This window comes from Bolinopsis microptera, chromosome 9 (assembly GCF_026151205.1).
Source record: "Bolinopsis microptera isolate Bmic1 chromosome 9, MBARI_Bmic_1.0, whole genome shotgun sequence".
Lineage (NCBI taxonomy): Eukaryota > Metazoa > Ctenophora > Tentaculata > Lobata > Bolinopsidae > Bolinopsis > Bolinopsis microptera.
In genome coordinates this window covers 7,924,390-7,938,935 of record NC_087080.1, presented here as the reverse complement: position 1 = coordinate 7,938,935, position 14,546 = coordinate 7,924,390, and the positions used below count along the sequence as shown (strand labels likewise).

General features: G+C 38.6%; 1 protein-coding gene across 1 annotated transcript; it reads left to right on the top strand.

Annotated features, from left to right (window-relative positions):
• The first annotated feature begins 880 nt into the window (after positions 1–880).
• On the top strand, positions 881–13,560 carry LOC134821361 (exocyst complex component 2-like). Its single transcript, XM_063832103.1, has 25 exons — positions 881–1,000; positions 1,101–1,278; positions 1,536–1,710; positions 3,536–3,642; positions 3,798–3,901; positions 4,108–4,261; positions 4,545–4,659; positions 5,676–5,832; positions 5,969–6,147; positions 6,468–6,576; positions 6,701–6,835; positions 7,047–7,137; positions 7,363–7,460; positions 7,652–7,818; positions 8,056–8,194; positions 8,307–8,453; positions 8,689–8,829; positions 9,095–9,241; positions 9,433–9,517; positions 9,783–9,915; positions 10,201–10,327; positions 10,566–10,670; positions 10,810–10,973; positions 11,261–11,372; positions 12,692–13,560. Exons 1-25 carry the CDS (start codon positions 881–883, stop codon positions 12,788–12,790), a joined length of 3,288 nt encoding a protein of 1,095 aa, XP_063688173.1. The 3' UTR covers positions 12,791–13,560.
• The last annotated feature ends 986 nt before the right edge of the window (positions 13,561–14,546 follow it).

Genomic DNA, 14,546 nt, shown 5'->3' with positions numbered 1-14,546 from the left:
GGTACACACTACCTTAACCGTCACTGGCCTAATGTATAATTGAATCCTTCGGCTTCCTGTAATTGGCTGGTTACACACTTGTGTAACAATGTGGCTGTTGGAATGTCCGAAGTAAAATAAGTGTTGAGATAAAAAAAATGCAGAGAATGTATTCAACTTGCTGAACCGAGAGGCTGCTCTCAACAACATGAACATCGTATGTCCAGAAGTTGCTACTTACATTATGGACACCTACAGAATGCCTGCTAGACTGTTCATTGCAGGAGGAGATGAGCATCTTTTTAGTGAAGAAGGGACCACACAAGGTGATCCACCTGCCATGGGATTTTATGCCTGTGGTACAATACCATTGATTGATGCAGGAAACATTGAGAGAAAGGTGACTCAGATCTGTTATGCTGATGACTCTGCTGCTGCCTGGTGGAAAACTGGAGGAAATGAGGAAGTGGTGGGATAACCTCTGTATTAAATGACCACTCTTTGGATACAACCCTAAATCTTCTAAAACATGGGTGATAGTCAAGCCTGAGCACGAAGAGAAGGCAAGAACCCTATTCCCAGATGTCAATGTGACAAGCATTGGTCGACGATATCTGGGCAGCTTCATCGGAACAGACCAAGGAAAAGAGGCTTTCATTGAGGAAAAAGTTCAAGAATGGTGTCGTGATCTTAAACAGTTAAGTGATATAGCATCAAGAGAACCTCAAATAGCATATAATGTGTATGGGCTTAGTAAGAGATGGAACTATGTATGCAGAACTACCCCAGGAGTTGCAGATAGGCTTACTCCGATCCTCTGGAACAAGTAACACGTGATGAATTTATCCCAGCTATCATCAACAGACTGTTTTAAAGCTGCACTGATGAACTAAGGAACATAATGGCTCTACCACCAAGATATGGAGGATTAGGTATTCCAGTTATGATGGACATGGCAGATCGAGAGTACAAATTCTCCTGTAAAGCTACAAAACATCTAAAAGAAGCCATTCTCAAGCAGGTAGACAACTACACAGAGGATTGGAAACACAGCAAAGGAGTGAAAACCGAAATAACGACCGAACGTTTTCTATCTACAAAAACAAGCAGAAATACGCCAGAAGCTTGAGTCAACACCACTGGCAAAGCTGATGTTCCAACTAGCTGCTGAGAAAGGGGCAAGTGCTTTGTTAACAGCACTACCTTTAAAAGAGTATGGATATCTGATGATCAAACAACAGTTCTCAGACGCAATAGCGCTCAGATATAACCTGAACCTAAAGGATTGCCCTAAAACATGTACGTGTGGCCAGAAATATTCAGCAAACCATGCGCTCATCTGCAAACTTGGTGGATATGTGTCACTGCGGCACAACTCGTTGAGGGACACCTTTGCAGAACTAATGAGAACTGTGAAATGCAAGGATGTGCAGACTGAACCAGTTCTTCTTCCAGTTGATGGTCTAGAGCTGCCAAAGGGAACAGTCCTAGGGCATTTTTTGATGTAAGGGTATTCCATGCCCCAGCCCCCTCCAATGCAAGCAAATCGATCCCAGCAATGTACCAGTCCCATGAAAATGAGAAAAAACGGTGTTACAATGCAAGGGTCCTGGAAGTAGAGAAAGGAAGCTTCATGCCGTTAGTTTTCTCAACGTCTGGTGGAATGGGTGGTGAAGCTGAAAGATTAGTAAAGAAGCTGGCTAGTAAGATGGAATACCACACAGGGCAGAGGTACTCAGATGCTGTAGGATACATTAGGAAGTGCCTTCGTTTCGAAATCTTAAGAACGACGGTAATTTCTCTCCGGGGAGACAGAGGGACGAGAAAGAAATTTGTCAATAAAGACAGTTTAGATTTGAACTTGGAGCCGCAAGGCCAAGGGTGATTTTCAAAATATTGAGTTTTTGAAAGGTTATTTTTATATAGGGTCATTGTGACATTATGTGTACACTGTTTGAAACAATTTATTCTAAACTCAAAAAATTTCGGTCAAGGGGACAACAGAAAAGCTCCTCTTCAAAAATCTTCCAAAATCTCTATTTTTATTCTGATAATTTTCTGTTTATCAAAGCTTTCTTTAGGAATAGAACTTTGAGTACCTCAATCGTGTCTTGTGCCATCCTCACTCATCAGTGACCCAGTAAGATGGTCATTCAAGAAAAATTCAGTCAAAACAGTGAAATTTGGGTCGCGGTAAGCTGAAGTTGGGATATGTCCTACTGGTAGGACATATTCTAAATTTTCATTGCATCAAAGTTTTCTCAGGTTATACTGCTTCCAGTACGTTGATGGCGACTTGTGTCACTCTTGCCGACCTTAATGATAGGTCACTGGTCAAAATTTCACTCAAAACCGCGAAATTTTGGTCAAGGGGACGACAGAAAAGCTCCACTTCAAAAATCTTCCAAAATCTCATTTTGTATTCTTATGATTTTCCGTTTATCAAAGCTTTCTTTAGGAATAGAACTTTGAGTACCTCAATCGTGTCTTGTGCCATCCTCAGTGACCCTGTAAGATCGTCATTCAAGAAAAATTCAGTCAAAACAGTGAAATTTAGCTTGCGGAAAGCTGAAATTCAAAATTTCATTGCATCAAAGTTTTCTCCGGATATATGATTGTAAACCGAGACGGTGCCCGGGTGGTTCTAATGACCAATTTTGATCTTTAAAAAATATATAATAAAAATCTTACTATAATATAAAGCGAGACGATATATATTATATATGGATCCGTGCCATTTTACTGACACCACGGCAAAAACCGTAAAAGATATACAACTGAAACTTTTTTGACTGGGTCAGATGCTTTTATGCTTTTCAAATCAGCATGAAAAAATAAAAAATTGGCCAAGGAATAGGGATTTTAGAGCACAAAATTTGGACCCCCAAGTGGTGTCAAAAACGCGATTTAAATAGGTAATAATTATTTCAGTCTCTTGAGTCTTGACACCATTTAGGGTTATACGGGTTCCGGCTAGTAGTAGCCCTCACAAGGGCACTGTACTCTAAATAGGAAAATGCCACACTGTGTAGATCAGCACGTAGCGACGGAATTCAATGAAACAAGAATTTTTTTTCAATGAATGATGATGATGAAAATCTAATTACAATGAGCATTTTAGTAACAAATAGCATGATAGATCTGAAATAGAAAAATAAAATCCCTAAAAATATTTACACCCCAAGTTAAAAATATAAATACTTTATTTTTAAAACACTATCAAATAAGGTGGTTGATCAGTCACTTGTGTCATTACGACGACATCGTTATATCAAGTCAAGATATTCCCAAAATAATTTAAAGACGATTCCCGATTTTCAATGAAACAACAATGTGCAGGCCTAAAAGCTTTTGCACACACCGAAACGTTAGTCCAAATGAGTTTTTGGACACAAGGCTCTTACTTGGACCAGATACAAATTGTTGGGAGAAATAAAGTGTTCTTACTAAGGTCGGGTCCCCAATTGAGTCTTCTGTCATCCTCAGTGACTTTGCTAGATGATCATTCAAGACAAATTCAGTCGAACAGTTTAATTTAATACATCCCCATCGGCAGCATGACCAGAGCATTGGTGAATGGATTGTCTCCACAAATAGTTTTCCCTGGGTCAAAGCTCACCATACGCGGTGACAACTTAGGATATGATATTGACGATATCATAAGTGAGTAGAGCTTGTTGAGTGTAAACTTTTAAATTTGGAAATAGTTTGGTAGTCACATACACTCTTGAGACATCAGTGATGATAATATTATTTTTACTGAAGCAACTGTTGAGGATTTTATAATTTCTTGCAAATATTGTGATTTGTCTCTTCAGATCTGTGGATATGTGGAGAAGATTGTAAACCTTTCATTGAGTCTCGGTCAGACATCAAGATAGTTTGTTATGTCGGCAAAAATCCACGCAAGGATGATCCCTTTGTAAGTACTTATGAACTATGAAGTGTACTATGAAACCTAAAAAGGGGTAAAATTCACTTTTTCTGGCCCTTTGAGGCCTTTTTTGTACACCTGTTCTCCTTCTTTTTTGGTGAGTGTACGGGCTTCTGTTATTTCCAGCTCTCCCTCAGCTTTTTTCTAGCCCAATGATTGAAAATACCCGATTAACTATATAACTTGTTAATCAGGTGGTAGTAGTTACCAAGTCAGGAGGTGAGGGTGAATGTAACATCAAACTGAACATTACCGACAGAGCAGATAGAATCGCTCATGATGCAGAGGTGCCTCTCTGGATGGAGGAGAATAGTTACTTTCAGACTGAAGCTGTTATCAGCCCACGAGGTTTTTATTTTTGTATTTATTTAAATAATTGTGTTATACAATATTCTGTTTATGTTTTAAGTCCTGGTAAAAAAACTGTTTTTAAGGGAAGACGGTGTTGGTAGGTTCATTAACTGTACTTTGCACAGAACACGAGGAAACACTCCATCCTGGACTTAACATAAACAGAAAGTCAAAACTCAAACCCTCCATGGACTGAGCTGCACTCTTTTTTTCACGCAAAGAAGGACAAAATGTTACTTTATAACAACTCACCTCGATATTTTACATAGCTTTATTTCAGACAGGAGTCTATCTAACTCAAACCAGAAGAATTTGTTTGGAGGTAGTGTTCCCTTTAAATCGTCTGAAAGTACAAGTGATAGTGATCCTTCATCAAGTTCATTCGACCCTGTCAAGTTAGTTGATCTATGCAGTACCAATTTCAAGTTATGTTCCAACATAATTTCCATTTATATATTATGTGTTGATTGTTTTTCTGTGAAAACTTCTTTTTTGTTGTAGCTTATCATCATATTTTTTACCTCAACAGCTTAGCATGAAATGAAATGAAATGAAATGAGGTATTTATATCCCGCTCATATGATTAACCAACAACACAAGGAAGGTGGTTAACCATGTCAGAGCGGCTGACTGTGAGTGATGTGAGCAAAAGTGTAAAAAGTGAACTAAAGTATAACTCAGCATAAGGCAAAGACAAAATTAAAACATCTTTTATTGTAAACCACACTAAACTAAATAGAAGCAGAAACCATACAGTACATGTAGGTATAATAAAGGTTAGTACAGTGACATAATCAATCAAGAAAGAATCAGATCCAAGTAAGTAAGAGATCAAGGCATAAAATGGAGTGCGGTAAAAAATAAAAGCCAATGTGTCTTGCAAAGTGAAGACAATGGAAAGAAAAACATCAGAACTGATTATATAAATGATTCTTTAACATTCGCTTGAAACAGTTGGTATCAGTGATACATCTCAACATCAGGGGAAGAGAGTTCCATGCAATCGGTGCATGGCTTGAGAAACGTCTGTCATCAATTTTGGATCTTTTATTCTTTGGTACCTTGAGCATGAGATGGTCATCAGGTCTCTTCGACCTGGTCATGGTCATGGTGTTTGAGAGTTCTTTATCCACTACATCCACATCCAGTAATGCTTTGAGGTAATCAGGTGCAGTACCGTGAACTGATTTGTGGGTTAAAAGACAAACTTTAAAGAAGATTCGTTGGTCTATAGGGAGTATGTGGGCCTTCTTATAGAAGAGAACCAAGTCCGTGGTCCTCTCTTCTATGTTATAGATGAAACGAACTGCCCCAACACATAATAATCTTCAAAATCATTACTCGAACCTTCTGTATAACACACAAACTTACAGCAAAATGTTATAAGTTGTTCACAATCACAACATGTCAGGTATCTTCTAAACAACCATCGTGACGTCACGATCTCTGACCTACAAACCGGAGTGAACTACCTGGAAGTGGAGTGTGGTACCCACACTAGTTCTGACATCGAGTTTGTTAAAACACACATTGATGTGCTCCTTGCCTGCCATGATACTCTCCAAAAGGTCTCAAAATAGTTGTTATATTCTGTTCACTTTGTTGTAATTTGAGAGAGCGATACACTTTAAACGGCCACACCAGATAACTTGTTGTTTCCCATTCTGAGGAGTTGTTAATATTTAACATAAACCAACCATACAGGTAAACAAACTAATAGACGAGGAAGAAGAAAACTCAACTGGAGGAAGTTTAACCGGCCCATTGGATACTGTGCTGAATGAGTGCAATAAATGCGCTGAGCTTCTGTTCAGTAGTATTCTCAACAAGAAGGATAAAGCTGATCGGATCAGAAACGCACTCAATGTCATTGACAGATTCAGGTATGACAGACACTTTAAAGGGTCTACATTAAGCGTGTTATGTAACGCGCGGGTACTAAATTATTTGAATTTCGGCGCAATCCGTCTGGCCCGGCCAGCGCAGCCACGTACGCACGCTTTTTTATTAAATTATATACATGCCTTCATAAAATGTATCTGCTTATATGATCTAGATAGGTCGTTGTTAGAAAGTTTGAGTATTTGCTATAACACTGTATAATACTGATCGATAGTGTAAATTATTGGTCGATTACATTTTTGAGTTTCTTACGATTAAAAACGCGGGATTTAAGGCTTAAGCGTGAAAATCACTGTCACAGATTTTTGTTCGGACTACCAGACAGCATAGACAGGAACATAAACTCAAAAGCCTATGACATCGTGTTGAACGATTACAAGAAAGCCAAATCCCTCTTCGCCGATACTCAGGTATGATACATAGCGATTAGCGCTTCATAAATTGCGTGCCCGCCATTTCGCAAAGCATGCAATAGATGGAAACACAGTGCTGCTACAACAAGATTACAATTTAGGTAATAGTGATTCACTTCAGGTACATGTATTTCAACAAGTGATGGATGGAGTACACGGTAAGATACGAGCTTTCAGTAGAGAGCTTCAGGACAGACTACTTGAACCCAGATGTCCTTTAAACGAAAAGAAGCAGTTGTTGAAGTACTTGGTTGAGGTAAGAAAGTTTTTGCATTTTATTTCCAGAGCCGCTCTTTAATTACTAAGTGTGTGAGTGTTTTGTTTATGCGGAAAGAGGAACAAATTATTGACGATCAATGCCTTGAAGATTTTATTAAAATTTTATAGTCGACTCCGCCGACAACCAATCTTGTTAAACGGACCATGTTTTTTGTTTTCCAACATGATGTAAAATGCTCTTGTTACAGTTTGAGGGGTCACCTACGAGCGATCCTGCTTGGGAAAGTCTACAGAAGCAACAGGAGAAAGTTATCCAGTACCTAACTAAATCTAAAATGGGTAATTTGAATCATTTATAAAGATGATATTCCACGATATTTTGATAATGGAAAGGACTTTCAATAAAGATCATCATAATTTTGACATTTTTTTCTTGGATAGTATGATTTTTCATAATAAACATTCATGTAACATTTCATAATGAACATTTCATATTGAACATTCATAATAAACATTCATATAAACATTTTTAACGCAATATAGATAAGCCTATCTCTTCATCAGAATTCAAGGGGAAGCTGCTAGAGTTTGTGAAGATAGAACAGATAAAAGCGTCACGAGTCAGTCACAAGGAGAACAGTATATCTCCACTGTTCAATCAGGTAAAGAGCTATCCAACACGAAAGATAATTTGAAGTTTCTTTACAGATTAATTATTACACTAGATATATTAATAAGCGAATAAACTAACTAGCTGTGTGATACAGTAACTAACTAACTAACTAACTAACTAACTAACTAACTAACTAACTAACTAACTAACTAACTAACTAACTAACTAACAAACTACCAGGTGATAGATGAGCTGTGTGATACAGTAACACAAAGTCTACCTGACTACTGGTCGCTGTGTCAAGCTTACCTGGACGGTTCCTTGTTCCCGGAGGTTAAGAAAGCGCCCCTTGTTCATCAGGACAGTGTTATGTCCCCTCCCTCTACTCCTTATATTATACCTGAGAGGTGGGTTTCCGTGTGGGTTTCACTCAATCACTGTTTGACATAATATGTTAATAATTGTTCGATTGTCAATTGTGTCAAGGGTACGAGTCCTCGTAACCAAGAGCGCCAAATTATTACTTGATTTGATAAAGCGAGGCAAGAATTTGTGTAGGACTTAATTTTAACCAAGGCTGTATTGATTGTTTTTGATCTTAGACCTCAGTCCGTAAACTGGGAATATAAGTAATATCTACCCAGGCAGTCAGATCACGAAGACGACATCCACCGTCTTGTGGGGGAGGTGATGGAACTGCTCAGCTCCATTATTAGGCAGTACTGTATCACCATGGATTTCAAGTTCAACTCGGAGAAGGATGTCGAGTACGCAGTTGAGATGGTTAGCACTTGGTTAAAAATAACTCGTGACTATTTTTAGTGAGCTATTTTTTCATGAGCAGCGACAGTTTATTTTTAGGTAACATAACTGTTATCATTAAATTCACGTGCAGGTTTGTAAAGCCCAGCAGTTCTGGACGCCACCCACAGTCAAACGGATAAAAATGTGTGTGGAGAGACTGCTGGCTATCAACATTCCATTACCTTCTGTCATGTGTACTGTGGAACTGGTACATGATATGCAGCGCCTCTGTGTCAAGGTATTATAATAGTCCCTTATCTGATGGTATGGTTAGTAAAATTCTGATGAGAATGCCGGTTAACGCATTAATGACATGTTGAGCCCTTGTTGTAGTATTGTGGTAGTATTGCGGTAGTATTGTGGTAGTATTGCGGTAGTACTACCGTCGGCATTCTCACCACTAAATAATAAATTATAAAGCAAAAACTCCATTCTATCATTTATCAAAGCCCTGATAATTGCTCCCGTATCAGTGTTTGTTCGAAAGTTCGGAAGTGAGCATTCGGGAACTGCACAGCCGGGAAAATTGGGAAATTTCCCAAGAACGAGGTCACACCGCACTTCCTCTTCTGTTTCAGAACATGGTTCTCTCTCTCCTCTCCACTGTTAAAGAGGTTTGTATCCCTTAGTTTTTGTTAACGTTCAGTATGATCGCGTGACAAGTCTTATAGTAGCTGAACAATGATTATAATGTTAATCATTGGCTTAAAAACTGGGTAAAACTCTTAAGGCAGACAATCTTGGCCCTCTAAAAGCACATATTTGGGACAAAATAAACGCCACTCTTAAATTTTGATACATCGTACTGTATTATTTCACATAAGTAATAAGTATTTCACATTTTAGTCGGTAAAGTTTACAGAATTCATCAATTGCCAGGTCATGGAACCTATAAGGTACAGAGAAAGTTTAACACAAGATTCGGATATCAACAACTGCATTCAAGAGATGTTTTACAGCGTCGTCATATCTTTTGCGGACTGTTTGAAAGATTTGACGGACATTATTGAGTCTGAGAGCAACGAGGTTTGTAGCGGTTAAATAATTTGATTTAAATTTATAAACTTTGCCTATTTAAAAAAGGTTATCTCTAGCGAGTATCGACTATTGATAAAGTTTTCTTCGTAAGTTCTTACCTCATTAAATATTGTTTTGATTAATGTTCAGATAGTTTTCGTAGATATTGTATGTTGTTGCTAAAATAACAACGCTCGCAGAAAGATTCGGTGTCAATATCTCCGGATAAGGCAGACCAAGCAAACGTTAATACGACCAAAGAAGAGAGATTAGTCCTTATTTTAGGTAATAATATGTTATTTTAGGTAATATTATTTTGTATTAGGTAATAATATGTTATTTTAGGTAATAATATTTTAGGTATAATTGTTTATTCTACTGAGGATGCAGGATCCATTTTGAAATTCAGTTTGATGCCATTTAGTTTATACTTTTCATCATAGGAATCGTTCAACCGACTGTGATGTCACTTACCATTTTATTTTCAACATCAGCGGAAATAGTTGAACCCCGGTTATAATCGCATTCCTGAATCGTGTAACGTCCTCAGGAAACTGCAGACACACCATTCTCACAATTATACCGACCTTGTTGGAGACCTTTAAGTCTCACGGCTACATCAGTGCTAACGATGACACCATTGATAATAAGAGTTTGGAGCGGTACAGCACTCTCGAACGAAGGTATTCCAGCATTTGCATTGTTCATTGTTCATTCTAACATGCTCATTCGGGCTTGTTCATTGTAATGGATTAAGAAAGAAGAGTGGCTCGCCACCCTACATCTAAGATTTCGAAATCATTCCATTATATTAATCATGTTAATTATTATTGAAGTTTTCTTGGTCGTGTGATTAAATCTCCGGGGTTTCAGGGTCTTTAACTGTCATGCGCTCACAATTCTTATCATTAGTAGTTTTTTTTTTAAATGTTTAATATATGAAGTGTGTGAATTTTACTGAATTTCAGTATCTTCGACAAATATGTGAACAGTAAGGACGCGTTCCTTTTCGGAGACATTCTGCAGTTCCTGGAACCCAACTCCTTCCCCTGGGCGTATTGTAACCCCCCTGTTTCTATCAACATATTCGTTCAGGTATATCTAATAACTGACATAACCGCACAATTTGTTAGCATTTGGGAATGAAATTAGCTAACTAAGAACATGATCGTTTCTAATTCAACTCTACAAACCTTGGTGTTTGATCGAAAAAATTATCACGTGATGGAATCCTGGCGGCTTTTCATAATCCATCTTTATCGAGAGGCCGACAACTAAGCCTCCTGACATGAGACATCAGGGGTCCCACGTTGATCTTAATCTATCTTTTCAGGAGCTTGCATTGAAATTAGTAATGGCTCAAGCAGAGTTGCACAACATAGAAAAAGACCTGTTAAAGCGTATTATTGGTCATCTCTTAGAGAACGTCACGGTCAAGGTTTGTTAATCATCTCATTTCTTTAATCTCTTGATTTTACCTTCACTACCACTGACATCTGACATATGCCCAAATTACTGTGAAAAGTTTAAGTTTTCATAAATAAAATTCTGTGCTGACCTTACTTTTGTATCTCCAGGTTTGTGGAATGATATCAAAAGTGGAACGTTTCTGTAAGAACGGAGCACTCCAGGGCAGGCTAGATGTTTTGGCGTGTCTACTCCTCTTCAGAAACAATATGACCACCAAGTGTAGGTCTACTATGGAGGACACTCTTAATTCTATTCCTACCACTGGCATCTCGTGAGTCTTTTCAGAAGCTTCTAGAACATTTTCAGTCTTTCGTGGTGTAAATAAATGCTTGGCACTGTCATGGAATTAATAGTAATATATTGATCCTCTAACACATGTGTATAATATGTCTCTAACATATTATGTGGTATGTCTTTATTATGGCGTTGTGTAGAGCAAGACTGGAGAAAATCTGCAAAATTACTCGATTGAAGCCCAAACGTATGCGCTGCCGGGTATTATGAAGATTTAAAACCGCCCTCTAACCCCCTTCCACCTCTCATATTTGCTCGTTTCAGAACGGAGGATGAAGCCATGTTGACGATGTTACTGGACAAGTTTAAAGTAGAGAACAGTGTTCTGTTATCCTGTTTGGATTACTCGCCCGAAGGAGACAAACAATTCAGTCCTGTGAGTTCTTAAATAAATCTTATTTTATTGGCCCAAGTTTTTTTGTTGGTTAAGCTAACATTGCAGTGTTTAGTAGGGGTCTCGACAGGCAAAGTGAAATAAGGCAAATAAATGGTGAAACTAACACCAGTTATTTGAATTGTTTCACTTTGTCTGTCGAGAGCCGTGATGCCCCTACTAAACACTACAATGTTAAAAACTCACGCTCGGCCTTACGACAGTATCATTGATGGTTGGCTACTCAGCCTAGCTAAAATCTAAATTTGTGAGTTTATGACTCCAGCCATTATTGGCAAGATATACAGTCACGGTTTCAGGGTTTCAGTTACGTATATTGTTTTGATATTATATTGCACTGAAGTAAGGATAGTCATTAGTCATACCTCAATATCCCGTATCAACATATTCACGTACCGTATCAAAATATGCACACTGTCAAAACAACACAGATAGATGATGAGGTTGTAGAACCAGGCTTTAAAAGAGATGTGGTGGGAGGGCTGGAGAGGACCCCCACCCTGAAGAGGTACGAGACTCTGGAGCGCGCGCCATCCCTCCGTAGAGCTCTTATCCAGGTATCACATGACGAGTCACTTGACTGTCAATCCGTTGTTACGACATGTGATCCTCCTCGTCAGGAATTGTTACGTGATCCCCCGCTGATGAAGTGTAAAAGTGTTACACCGATATAAATTACTTGTGAGCTGGTGTGACAAGATCCCTGATTTATGAGATTCGAATCATTATTTTCTTTAATATAGACTCTGGTTGAAGTCACATCCTGATGACTTTGTTCTAATCTTGTATACAATTTCTTCGATACAATAACATCGGTGTTTGTGATTCTTTGACTTCTGATAATTTATATCTTTCAGCCGTTTGTAAACTGTATTCTGATTTTAGTTCTGATGTTGTAACCTTGAATGGTTACTTGTATACCAATTTTTACCTGCCATTGTAAATACTATACATTGATATCGTCGAGATTTGGTTCAATAATTGATTTACTGGGGTTAAACTTGTACAAAAATGATGTGTTTAAAAGGCATGTAGATTCCGTTAGCCTCCGTTTAAATCCTCCTTCGGCTATTAACCCTCCCCAATCGATTGTCAACTCTCAATCAGTCGACTGCTAACCCTCCCCAATTGACTGTCAACTCTCAATCAGTCAACTGTTAACCCTCCCCAATCGATTGTCAACTCTAACTCAGTCGACTGTTAACCTTACATCGTGCGGGTTGTCTAAGCCTCCTCATTGATTGATACTACTCAGAATTTAACAATCCACAATGCCCAATTCTAACCGTACGCCGTTTCAGGGGCACGGGTCAGGGGACAGCATTGGGAGACGCAGATCGCAAAAACGACTTGTCAAAACAAAAGCTATCAGATCCCCACCTGTTCAGTCCAATATCTGATATTTTATATAATATCTGATATTTTATATGATCAATTTGTTTATCCCAGAACATTTACAATAAGGGCCAGAATTTTCACGTAGGATGGATGCCCTGTGAAACATTATGGCATGACTTTTAAGACAGCTGAGGACCGGTGCGGGAAGTTTTCCAGACGAAATAGAGTGCTCTGGACTATAACTATTATGATTTAATTCATTTTAATTCGGGCCCTTTTTATTTATAAGATTTGTGCCCAAAGTTGGTTACGTTTTATACTTGATACTGAGCTGAATTTTTCCGTGCCTCGTATTTTTCTGCCAACCACAGAAAATTTTCAAAAATCGCTTGATGCTAGAGAAGTAAATTTTTAAAATGTCCGCCATAATTATATGTCCAATCAAATATAGCTATAGTTTTAACACGTTTGTCTGGTATAAGGTACTGTAACCTGTTCAGTGTTCGTGTGCGCATCGGTCTAAATTAGTGAACTTGAATAGCACCGGTCAAACATTGTAAAAGTTCCCTCACACAACGTCTTGACATCATGTCGATCAACAATAAAGTATTGAGAAAAGTTGTTGTTTATATTTGTCCGGATAATGCGGTGACATATATTATTTGTTTTTGCGAAAACTCTCAATTGTAAAATTATTTCATTGAGTGATTTCTATTGTGGTATAAGAGTAGAAACATTTACTGATTTCGTTTTCGTCATTCTTTTATTCTGTTATTGTAATAATGTAAATTGTAATTATGTTGTTATCATGTCCAAACGCGTTTATCAGAAAATGAAAAGCATCTTACTTTTTACGATAACAGCAAGGCCGACCAAGACAAAGCTACCTGTCTATGTTACTGAAGGAAGTTGGGACAAACTCTAAAGAGGAACTGCGAACCCTGATGCGGGACAGGGATATAATTATATGGAGGGGGTTATCTGGCGTATATCGGACTTAGTTCCGACATAGTAGTAGTAGTAGTAGTAGTAGTTACTTTTTATATTTATATACTAATTTGATAACATTAACTTTCAGCTGCTTTCTGGGCGGCGCTCAGCCTGTTACATGTTCAAAATCAATGTTATTCCGCCGAATCTCTATTATAACCTGAGGTCCCCTTGCATCACGTTGTAAGCACGCTGTGCGCGGCTGTATCGTGGGACGTGGCTTTCGCCCTGATAGTGATAAATGAACTGACAATGATGTCCATGTCACGACTTACGGATGTCTAAATTTCTTCGAAGCCTAGTAGCGCGCGGCGCTTTCTTCTCGAAATGGCACTTCTACTACGTGCTACGAAGTAGCGCGCGCCGGGCCAGATCATTAACAATGGTCAATGTCACGACGTGATACAAAAGTCCCCAGGTTGCATGTTGCAGGTAAAACATTAACAATTAACAAATATAGATAAAATTGTCCATTGTTAATAGACTGACCCAGCACGCGCTACTTTCACATAGCTTGTCATACGTTGTATGACCCGCCGCGCACGAAGTGCGCGGCTCCCCCTGTAGCGTCGAAGACGCTACAGTGAAGCGACCGTGGGGGTGAAGCGACCGTGGGGGTCACCACGTGATACAACACATAGCCATGTGTCTACGCGTACTGCGTGACGCGCTTGTTTCAGTACAACTACTGCAAGCGAGAGGGCTCTGGTTAGAGCAACGTGCTACTTTCAAGCACTAATTTCCTTTGGCCTTCTTCGAAGAAAGGTAAAAGAGTATCATCCATTACATTAAAGATATTCATATATATAGGTAAGTGGTAAGGAAATT

What these genes read in the sequence shown, in the direction of transcription:
- LOC134821361 (XM_063832103.1), top strand. Translation starts at nt 881, where the DNA reads ATGGCTCTACCACCAAGATATGGAGGATTAGGTATTCCAGTTATGATG. An exon ending in CACGCAAGGATGATCCCTTT is followed by an intron (nt 3,902 to 4,107) that starts GTAAGTACTTAT and finishes CTTGTTAATCAG; the next exon opens with GTGGTAGTAGTTACCAAGTC. An exon ending in CCTTATATTATACCTGAGAG is followed by an intron (nt 7,819 to 8,055) that starts GTGGGTTTCCGT and finishes ATATCTACCCAG; the next exon opens with GCAGTCAGATCACGAAGACG.